Source organism: Xenopus tropicalis, chromosome 1 (genome assembly GCF_000004195.4).
Source record: "Xenopus tropicalis strain Nigerian chromosome 1, UCB_Xtro_10.0, whole genome shotgun sequence".
Taxonomy (NCBI): domain Eukaryota; kingdom Metazoa; phylum Chordata; class Amphibia; order Anura; family Pipidae; genus Xenopus; species Xenopus tropicalis.
The window spans coordinates 175,655,399-175,667,441 of NC_030677.2; the positions used below are offsets into that span (position 1 = coordinate 175,655,399).

Below are 12,043 nucleotides of genomic sequence, written 5' to 3' on the forward strand. Positions count from 1 at the left end.
ATATATAGGGTTGTATTTATTAATATTGGAGACAAACATCACCGGTGATGTTGCTCACAGCAGCCAATCAGTAATTAGGTTTGAACGATTACCTACAAGTTGGAAAACAAAAATCTGATTGGTTCTTATGGGCAACATCATTGGTGATGTTTGTCTCCAACTGCACCTGGGCAAGCACCACCTTGTGGCCCACAGGAGCTCCTGTGAGAAAATTGCGTTTGGAGGGGGCAGGGAACCCCAAACAAAATTTTCTCACAGGAGCGGGGAGCTGTATGTCCTGTACCCGGCCCGCTCCCTGATGGTTACGTTACTGGAAGACATGTCTTTCTGACAACAGGGTTACTGAAATTACTGTAACCCCTGAGGCAAACTGGAGAGGTTTTAGATGGGGGGCTTGGCCTTCCTCTGGATCAGATAGCAGTTAGACAGGTTTTCACCAAAAGGTTGATGGACGTGTTTTTTTTGTTTTTAACCTAAATCAGTATGTTACTATATGCAAGACTATAAAAATTAGCAGAAGTTATATACAAGCAAAATAATACTAGCTGTTTCTTGAATTGAAACTTAAATGTCTAAAGCAGCAACATTTGTAAAAAGCAGCTTTTCCCCTACCATTTAAGTAGAATCTTAGTGCATTTTGTAAGTCCATTAATGTATATTTACATATGCAAGTGTGATGAGCAAAGTTCAATAATATGTAACGCTATTTTGGCGAGTATTTGCCAATGTCCAGCTAGTGGGTATGACCACGGGTACATGTGACTCAAACACGCAGGATAGGCCTTCACAAATGGGAAGAAATGCGATATATAAGATGTTGCTGAACTGCAACTTTCCACTGCCAAAGGTGTATATGATGGAATTATGGACGCCAGAGGTTCTTTTGCAATGAACTAGAACCTGTTTTAATGATGGACTACACAGCATATGCAGGGTTAATACTCACAGCACTGAGGTATAGTACAATATCAGATGCAGTTGCAATATAAGCAGAATAGTGTAGCACCACAGTGGAGAGAGATGAGGAATAATAGCCAGGAGTCTCATGGGTGGCCACCTTAACTGGCCTGGATGCAAATATCTAAAGTTGAAACATATCATTCTGCTTAGTAACAGCAAACTAGGAAGTGTAGGGATAAGACCATAGAGAGTGTTAACCCTATGGGTCCCTATATTAGATTCAAATTGAATTTTTTTACCCATCATGCAAGAGCAAAAGAAATGGTACACTGTAACAGAGTTATCAGATACAACAGCAGTTTTAGTGCAGTGACATTGCAGAAGGGGAGTTCAGCTTGGGTAAAAGGGAAGTACAGCTTTCTTTTCTGCCAGTATACTGTATGTCCGACACATAAGGCCTGTAGTGTATAGCCACCCTCCTGTCACTAAAATAAGAACAACACTAAAAACAAACTTCCCATAGCACTGTTATAAGAATAACCACACAGACACATAATTAGTTTTGTAAAACGTGGAAATCGTGTTTTATTTAAACTTTACCAAAATCACACTAATAAGTAAAAATGCAGGCCCCCAAATAATTCCCATTTAAGGGAAACGCACACACACCATTGGCACCGTTGCCAATGGACAGACCCACCCCTAGTTGTCAAGTAGACTTATATGGCTTCTCCTGTATCCAAAACATTGCCAGGAAGTCGGGATAAACCAGGTGAAGCCCATATAAATATATTCCAGTTTGGCGAGATTCTTTAATAGGTCACTTAACATAATATAAAGTATCTGTTGGTTAAGTATTCATTCTGGGGGTATAGTTTTCCTTTAAGGTAAGGAGGGCACTTGGCACACACAACTGTAGTATGCAGCACATAAAGACTACTACCTAAATAGCTAACAGAATAATCTCATTAACAGATTTCAGCTAATACCTGCACAAAAGCATATATAATCCATAAAGAATACTGTGTGACAAAAGTTCTAAGAATGCTGAAAGTTTCTTAGAGAACTACAGTGGTTTGTGGTTTTAGTGTGATTGCTCCACAGAGCAGCAGCAACAGCAGCAGTTGGTTACAGTATCGCCTCGCACAGATACAAGCCAGCAGTGCTTCGGCTCAGGTAAATGATAATAAATGTGCAGTGTGGTATTCTGGGGCAGGAGATAGTACCTGGGAAGGTGTGTCACAACATTCCTCTCATGACTAACAAGAAAGGGGTGTGTCGCCTGGTTTTGGAAGGTGAAGTTCTGCCTCTAAGGAAAAGGTGCCCCCACCTTCCTGTGTGCCAATACATGTCTGAAGGAGATCATGCAGTCTTGCTTCACTTGCCAGCCAGCAGAGGAGGAGGCACCCAGGCAGGCACACACAATAGTGTCACGCAGGGGTGCCTATACAGCCACTCTGGGAATAGACTCAGAGGTTCTCACACCAGGCTGAGCTGCAAGGTCTATGTCATGGAGGGAGTGGAAAACCCAAGTTTTTCCTGTGCCGGTGAGGTCGGGCTAAAAGACTTGGATAGCAAAAAAGTGGAGGAGCCAGAATCCTCTCCATCACTGGCCGTAGCTTCAGGGGAAGAGTATAAAGAAGGACCATGTGGATGGGGCAGCTTCACCCCAAGCTGTGTGCAGTGCTGCAACAATCCCAAGGGCTACTTGGTTATGTACAGCCTTCTGGCCGTCATGCAAGGTAAGCACATTCCTCGCATAGCGCTGCCTGGAGAGACGCTTCAGCATCACCTGAATCCAAAACACTGGGAGGAGGAGGGGTATTATTCCAGGCACTTTACTTAACTCTGCAGTGCCAGTTAGTGGGCAACTACTTCTTGTGGTCCTTACTCCTATTAAAGGGGAACCCAACATAAAACTTATTTTGAATAAAAGACAAATATACTTATGTGTATGCGCAAGTGCAGTTGTGGTCCCTGCAATTTCCCCACAGTCACTAGTGGGTAAAATCACTTTTATAAAGTACTTGCGTCAAAATGTGTTCCTTGCATTTCCCCATAGTTGTTCTCTGTGCCAATCCGTCCTTTGTGCCTTCTGTTCCGAATCATGCACTGCTGTGTCTATTGGTGCAGGGTATCCCTGGAACTACCGTCACCTTATGACCAGGTGGTAGTTTTGGGGTTCCCACAGCTCCCTGCATCAGTCTTCATAGTATTTTGACAAATCAGATGCAGTTGCGTAGGGGCTGTGCAACTGCATCAAGAGCATCACTGCAATGATGCTGGAATTCTGGGGAAAAAAATTGCACTTGAAATTGCTTTTTGGCCACTGCACTTGCGGGCTGGTTTTTCAGTTACATGTAAATGCAGTTACTATTGCAAGCAGTATATGTCTGATTGCTTATTCTCTACACTTCAGATTCTGACTCATAAAACAGTGTAGCTGAAGACAGTTGATTAATAGACCTGAAAGAGATGTGACCAGCTGCATTGTTCAAGAGTCGGAACCAGAGCATAAAAATGGACTGACAAATACCTGTACTGCTTTCATTTGAAAGCTCAATTTAACTATAAAACCACTAAACATTGTTAATGATTGTATATAAGAAAGTTGCTTAGAATTACATTTTTTTTTAGTTTTTAAATTATGTCCCGTAATAAACCCAAATACACTGAACACATTAATTTTGCAGACAGATAATTCTGTATTGTCATTTGAATCGCAAATGCTAAATTCATTACTTTTAAGAAAATTGTTTAAATATAACTTGCTTAATGGCAGCATTTTATGGGGAGGAGGAGGCTACCAATAGAACTTTGAATTGCATATGAATATATAGCTTATATATAGATAGGGCTAACCTGAATGTTCATTTTTTGAATCTCTGATTATAATATGGTATGATGAGTTCTCTGTTCTGACAAAGAAATGCTGTTTTGTCATTAAAGTGGTGTAATTAGGAGTTATGGAACCCCACAGGAAAACCATTTTAGGGCCCCCTTAAACACTGAATAGGACTAAAGGTGGCCATACATGGGTCGAATGTAGCTCCCTTGGACCGATTGGGCAGCTTATCGGCCCGTGTAGGGGCAGGAACAAGGGGCATGCCCGACCGATATCTGGCCTAAAATTGGCCAGATAACGATCGGACAGGTTAAAAGATTTAGTTGGATCAAGGACTGCTTCAAGCGAGGAGATCTTCACGTGTATGGGCACTTTAAGACATTATACATATCATAAATGTATAACGAAAGTGCTTATCAGTCAGTACCCCACAGAGCTCCCTATAACTTCTGGGTCTGCTAGCAGTTGAAGGCTCTGCTTCCTTTAGGGCTGTGACACACCGGGAGATTAGTCGCGCTGAGACAAATCTCTGTTGTTGCGGAGATCTCCCCGCAATGCCATCCCACCGGCTAGAATGTATATCGCCGGTGGGATGGCATACATGGCGCCGCGATTTGCCAAAGTTGCCTTGAGAGGAAACTCTGCAAATCGCGGCGCCGCGTATGCCATCCCACTGCCGATTTACATTCTAGCCGGTGGGATGGCATTACGGGAAGATTAGTCGCCCACGACAACGGAGATTTAGAGAGTGATGCTGAAGACCTGTGCATAATGCAGAAATCTTTCAAAAGGGGCAGGCTGTTTTTTAAAGGCACATTTATAAAAAAAAATGTGTTTTTATACATAAAAACAGCACACATGACAGTAGGAGAAGCAAACCTTGTGGCTTCAGGGAGGGAAGTCCTGAAGTCTGTAAACTGTTTAATATGACCCATTCTACAGACAGTAGATATTCAATGGTTATATAGTTAATTAAACACCGGTGTGCAGCACCAGATTTCTGATTAGTTTTTCCCCCGAGGCCAACCCCCTTCACTGCCCCCGTCCCCCCGCATGCGCGTTCGCGACTCACTTTCCCCACCCCCCCGAGAGCACACGCATGTGCACGGGGGGCAATTTAAACTTCATACGGAGCATTGGGAAGAGGTCCCCATTGCTCCGTATGGTAGCGAAACTTCGGAGCGGCTCGACTGCATGCCGTCCCTAAATTTTTGCCGCCCTGGGCCCGGGCCTTTGTGGCCTCACCACAAATCCGGCCTGCCGGTGTGGCTTACATAGATATGCTGATACTTCTGGTCTAATGGTGTAATTTATTCTTCTCATGAAAAAATATTTCTATGAACTGCTTTCCTGTACTCATCAGCTGTTGGTTTTAACTGTTTTTCTTATTTAAATATTCAGACATGATCAGCTTTGCTTTGCCTAAAGTTGAGCCAATTTTCCAATTAATTAATTTATTTTCCTCGTAAAAGGGCTAATTTAGATATATAAATTGTCAGTTTCACAAATGGTTATCTAGAAAAGTAACTGTACACTTCTTAAGGAGCAGTCACAACTAAAGAGAAGAACCTTGAAAAGACATAAGCATCTGTAAAACAGAAATGGGATGGGTAATGTTATTGTGCTATGTTCTGGACATGAGGTCTGACTGCTCACCTTACTTCCCCATCTAGACTAGGGGGATAATAAATCATTAACTCTGTTTGCACATTTTTCTGGTTTAAGTTGCAACATTATAAAAGTAGTTTGGCAAATTTCATTCAGACCAAAACTAGAAAAACTCTGGTACAGACAGTATTTCAATTATTTATTTGCCAGATTTAAGGTGTTCTGTATGGTTTTGGTTATTGTTTAGGAGTCGTTGCACCTCTCCCCATTTAATTAAACCCTATACTGTTACTGTACCTCTACTTATCTGCTCTCATTGTTGTGTTAAAAAATAATTTCTTGTTCTAGTTTAGCTGGCACTGGTGTTGGTGTTAGGCTCTGGGGTGAAGCAGACTTTTTTGGGCCCATTATTTATATAAAGGGGATGTCCAACCTGGAGCTCTGGAAGTTTAATCCACCAGCTGGAAGGCCACTGCTTGGGCAACCTTGCAGGTAAAGCAGTACTGCCATCATGTTGGTTTAATTTTCACTGTGAACATTCTTATATTGGAGTCTTTCTCTTTTTTTATTGCTACATGTGCTTCTTTGAACACTTCACAGTCAAGACAAATATTAGTGATGTGAGATTAAAATCTTTTCTTCTGAGGCTAGTGTCACATACAATCTGCTGCCTCCTACCCCTCTTTAGTATGTAGAGTTGGGCTGAGTAGTATCGCTGCCCAAGGAAATGCTACTCAAACCTGCACCCCAATAGTCCATCTTGCCGCTCTGACACCTTAGTTCTTCTACTTCGAAATCACCCAGCCCCCTGCTTGCACACACAAATCACCCAGCCCCCTGCTTGCACACACAAATCACCCAGCCCCCCACTTGCACACACAAAGAATCTAGCCCCCTTGTGCATCCCCTTTAATGTTTCCTAGGAAGGTGCTTACCCTGCCTAACCCTAGTTCCGGCCCAGTTAGTAGCATACCTCCCACTATTTTGAAAATAGAAAGAGGGACAAAAAGAAGCGCTCCCATTTGACTAAATTTGGCAGGTTATTGAACACATTTCTGGGGTTTTGGGGTCTTGTTTTATGTGTTATTACAGTTTTGTTAAAAAAGCTGAAATTGCCCTTTAAGCTGCAAGTCTCAGTTCCCCCAAGAGACCTGTTTAGCCTATTAGTTACAATTGTATCTTAGTGCAGGGGGGCTTTTTAACTTTCTGGGCTCCCTGCCAAAAGCTACTTATTTAATTAAATGTGAGAAACAATGTTTCTAAGTGCAGGTGAAGCGCGTTAAGAATTCTGGGCTCTCTGCCAAAAGCTACTTTTTCATTAAATTTGTATCTTTTTTAAGCTGATGCCACACCATGAGTATGGCGTATATTTTCGGCGAGCCAAAAAATGCTTACTGGCTCCCAAATGGATGGAATACGCTCAGGTGCAGGCACATGTAGCCGATAGCTGCCGAACATATGAAGTCTCTCGTTTTTGGCAGATATCGGCTACATGTGCCTGCGCCCGACTGTATTTTATTCATTCGGGTGCAGGCACAAGGTAGGCTAAATTTACAGTAGCAGGGCGTATTCTCGGGAAGCGTTTTTTGGCTTGCTGAGAATACACCTGTGTGGCATTAACCTTAGCATTCAGTGCAGGAGATCAAAGGGAAATGAGGGACGTTCAGTAAGAATCTGGGACTGCGGGTTGAGCTGTCAAAAGAGGGACTGTCCTGAGAAAATTGGGACAGTTGGGAGGTATGTAGTAGCACTATGAACAATTTGCCAATCAATGTACATACAGGGCAGATTTTGACATGTGACACTGGCATAAGAATAACAGAGGAGTATCTTTATGGGTTAATACAGGAATGCATACCTGTTTCAATTATAAGATCAGCAAACCTTGATTACTTAGTGATCAATGGATACTCAAAGCCTCATATAATTTATTATATCGTGTTACCTGTAGTTTAAGTCTGTATAAAGTTTGTATCCTGACCTACAGGTCTTAGCTACATGAATACCAATCTCAGATATGCACATCTCTCATCCTATTTGTTCTGCCTCACCTAGCCACTGCTCAGTTACCTTTCCCTAATCCCCACACACTGTCAAAACAAATATACTATTAGAAGTGCCACTGCAAACATACTGCAGACTGTCAAAGTCACTATGAAAGAGAAGTACCAAGTACTATGAAAACTAATAAAAACAGAGGCATATAATGTGCTATAGTAAGTAAGCACATCAGCGCAGAAATAGGGTTCAGTAGAGCAAATATAGAAATCGATAAATTGCTTGGTTTGTATGTTTTAAATTATTCTATGATAACTTTTTTGTAATTTTTTAAAAATTCAGAGTGCAAATATTAAGTAAAGAACTGTAACCTAACACCATTATGACTTAAAATGCTATATTTTATACATAGTTTACCAGGTTCAGCTTGTATTGTTGTGTTGTTGTATGTATGTATGTATGCTGTATGGTTAACCTAGGGGCTGATTTACTAATCCATGAATCCGAATGGGAAAAATTCGGATTGGAAAACGAACATTTTGCGACTTTTTCGCGACTTTTTCGTAGCCATTATGACTTTCGTGAATTGTCGCGACTTTTTCATAGCCATTCCGGCTTTCATGAATTGTCGCGACTTTTTCGTATTGAGCGCTTGAAAAAGTCGCAAAATACCGATCATTATGAAAAAAATGCTTTTGGATGCTTTTCGGACGTTCGTGGATTAGTAAATGTGCCCCCTAGTGTTGTAGGTATCATTGTATGCATAATGTATATTGTGAGTTAGGAAACTATGGCATCTGAGAGCATTTGCTGGAAATTAACAAAAAAGAAGATGGTTAGCCACTGGGGGTATCTTACAGTGCATAGATACTCAGAGCAAAAGGGCTTTGGTGACCTTAGCATGGTAAAGAAGCCCACACAAAAACACAAGGAATTTTATTTCTAGTGATTTGTTTTTGAGGTTTGTTTTTCCTTTAAAGGAGAATAGAAAAGCATGGCAAATTATAAAAAATGCAAAGCAAGGCAATTTAGAGCAGCCTGGATGCTTTACAATACCTATTTTCACTTTAGGATTATATCCCTTATTCTTGTTTGCAGAAGTTCCTATTACAGTGCCTAATTAGCACTTACAAAGTTCTCAGTGTTTTGGAGAATTAAGGTATTGAAGTCTATTCAGTACAACCAGTTACTCATAATTCCTGCCATACTGGTTCAGAAAAAGGAGTCACATTTCAATTCAGGATAATGCTTGACCCTACAATGGTAATCTGCTTATATCCAGGTTCCAGTATGGAACTGCAATGCATTTTTAACCCTTTACAGTAAATTATACCTCTCTAAATATGAATCTATCTTGATATATATTGTGCTTAAAGGAGAAGGAAAGGCTATGTCACTTGGGGTTGCCAAAATGTTAGGCACCCCCAAGTGACTTAGATCGCTTACCTTTTACCCCGGGCTGGTGCCCCTGTACGGAGAGAACAGCACCAGCCCGGGGTAGCAAGCAGCGAGCGCTTCCTCCTTCCTTTTCGCTTGCACGCGCATGCGCAGTAGAGTGAAAAGCCGAACTTAAACAAGAAAGTCGGCTTTTCACTCCACTGCGCATGCGCCGGCTGACGGATTTCGCCGGCAGAAGAGAAAGGAAGGAGGAAGCGCTTCCTACAGGTACCCTGAGCTGGTGCTTTTTTCTCCTAACAGGGGCACCAGCCTGGGGTACAAGGTAAGCGATCTAAGTCAATTGGGGGTGCCTAACATTTTGGCACCCCCAAGTGACTTAGTCTTTCCTTCCCCTTTAAACTAAGAGAGAGTGAAGAGAAGAGAGTAAAATAAGATATGCTTTTCCTTAAGGTGACAAAAATAATGTCATGGCTACAATTTCTGGTTGAGCAGCCCACTCACTGGCTGGATCTCATTGCTGCTCATTCAACTATTGTCCAGTTCTGAATATATAGAGTAGGTTATATCTTTTATTGGTTAACTTAGTAGATCATAAATTGCAAGCTTTCATGACTGCTTAGCTCCCTGATCAGGCATAGTATAATATAACATAGTCAGTTAGTTAGGTTGAAAAAAGACACATCTCTCAACCTAATGTAACCTGCCTAACTAACTTCCAGAGGAAGGCAAAAATATTCATCTGTAGCCTCTCTAATTTGCCGCAGAGGGGGGAATAAAATCCTTCCTGACTCTACACTCTACCAATATTGGCACAGCAAATGTTTATTTGAACCCTATGGAAACACAACACTCCTACTATAGGATTTATATATCACACTCTTTATAAGAAAGTTATCTTTTTTGGAAACACAAGGATTGCCCTGCTTACTTTTTAATATTGATTTAACAATTTATTGCCATTATAATATGTTTATCTAACAATCACACAGGTTGAGTGCATTGGGCTATTTTTAATAGTATGGTGATTTGTATAACTGCAGACTGAAAGATCTCAGGGTGGGGCCTCTTCCTTTAAAATGATTTTAAAGTTGGCATTGTAACAAATAAATATTGCCTTTTATTATACTAATTATATAACTATGATATGATAACTATGATCCTGGGTTAGTACTAGTGATGCCGAAAAATTTGTGAAACTTTGCAAAAAATCGCATAACAGCGAAAAATTTGCAAAACGAGGAAAATAAATTCAGTGTGACACTTTTTTGACATGTGCCATTTATTTGATGCTCGCAACAATTTTTTTTGACTCACGTCCAATTTTTCTGCAGTGAGTTTTTGCGCCCCTTTCGAGAAATAATCCGCCAATGGCGGAATGCCTAGAGAATGTGGAAATTCGCTACAAATCCATGTCTGGCGAAAAATATATCTCAGCACTAGTTAGTACCCAATTTTGTGTTCTATATATATATATAAATAAAGAGAAATGGAGAGAGAATGTGTGGTGCTGGCACTCATGTTAAATAGGAGCTCAGATGCCTGGGTGCAATACCCAGTCATGTAAATAGTTAAACTCCAAATATCGCACCCAGGGGACTTAGGGCTATGACACATTGAGCTACTTGTAGTGGCTACAAAATGTGATACATGCTTGGCAGTAAAAATGTTAAGGGATATGTCAGCTCAAAAAATATTTTTTTGCCTAATTAAAGAAAACATACTTGTATACTACTTTGCAATAAACATTCAATACAAATTTGTAATAGTTTTAAATGTATTTGTATATATTATTGCTATTACAAGCAGTGCTTGTCTGTCCTTTCTTATTCTCTGCCCTGGGGCTCTGACTTTTTACAGTGTAACACAAGGCAGCAGACTGACAAACATGTCTTGCTTTCACAACATTGTTTCAATAGTCATAACCAGGAGTTGAGCAAATGCTGCTTAAACTAGTGATTGCATTTACAAATAACTTTTAAAGCACTAACCATTTTCAACACATTTGTATTGGAAGGTTGCTTAGAATTATGTTTTCTTTTATTAGGCAAAAAAAATCATGTTTTGGGTTGACATGTCCTAAATAACCAAACTGGAATATATATAGCAAGTAAAGTAAATATTACCGTCATTTCCTTTGAGCCACCATTTAGTGCTGGGCTGGGTGCTCCCTGAGAGATCACATGACAGGAAATAATGCAGCTCTAACAAGAAGAAGTGTGGGAGTAAAAGGCAGAGCGAGGTTCTGCTAGAAAAGTAGATTTAACTGTTTATTTAGATGAAGCTGGGCTTTCATATGGGTTGTTTTATGTGATATATTTTATAGAGACCTGCAATGTTCAAAGAGTATAGTTTGCCTTCAATAAAGCATTGACTAAAACAGTAGGCTTAACTCATACAGAAGCTTTCTTGCTGAGTCCCCCGGCATCAATACCCAGTCTGACAAGCTGATTGGTCCATGCTCTAAATGTTCCACATTGGTATATCCATCAGTTTCTGGTTGTATATTTGTAACTTGTGACCAATCAAGATGGGTCCAGTTTCCCTCACATATAACCCTGCAGTTGGGCACTTCACACACAGGATAAGGCAGACCACACGGGATATCTTGCAGGACAATAATCCCTTTGTTATGTGTTTCTGCTGGTGATGTGGTATAGGCAGCTGGCCTGTAGTGTACGTGTGAGTGCAGGTTTTACCTGCATCATTTGTGGGGCTTTGTACAATTTGTTGGGGGGATGTCTGTATGTCAGCTGGAGAGGTTCTGGGAATATATTTCTCAGCCAATCATCAAACTGTATCATGGGTTGGGGTTCTCTCATTATTCTGTGTAAGGCCTCTAGTTGTGGATTATATGTGACCACAAGGGGGACCTGGTTATTGCTTTTGGTTTGTATGTATTTTGGTTTAGTTATCTGTTATTTGGGCATTCCTCTCAAGGCAACTTCGGCAACTTCGGCAAATCGCGCCGCCGCATATGCCATCCCACCGGCGATTTACATTCTAGCCGGTGGGATGGCATTTCGGGGAGATTAGTCATCCGCGACAAGGAAGATTTGTTGCACGGCAACTAATCTCCCCGTGTCTCACAGCCCTTAGATGTTAATCCATGTCGATGAGGTCTGAACAAATACCAATTTATCTTATTGCCTGGCTGTACAAGGCCTGTGGGGAGATTTGTCATCAATAGTTAAATCTGGGATACTGCAGGAGACAAATCTCTCCAAAATGCTTTCCCACTGGCAAGTAAAATCGCCAGAGAGAAAGCATACGCAACGCTTCGTTTTTCAAAGTTAC

General features: G+C 41.0%; 1 protein-coding gene across 1 annotated transcript in view; it reads left to right on the forward strand.

The window, feature by feature from the left end:
- The first annotated feature begins 2,038 nt into the window (after nt 1-2,038).
- slco4c1 (solute carrier organic anion transporter family member 4C1) overlaps nt 2,039-12,043 on the forward strand; it is a 35,687-nt gene continuing 25,682 nt past the window's right edge. The window contains exon 1 of the mRNA XM_002933444.5: nt 2,039-2,642. Within this exon, the coding sequence (XP_002933490.4) occupies nt 2,081-2,642 (562 nt within the window). The 5' untranslated portion in view covers nt 2,039-2,080. The remainder of the gene's footprint in view (nt 2,643-12,043) is intronic.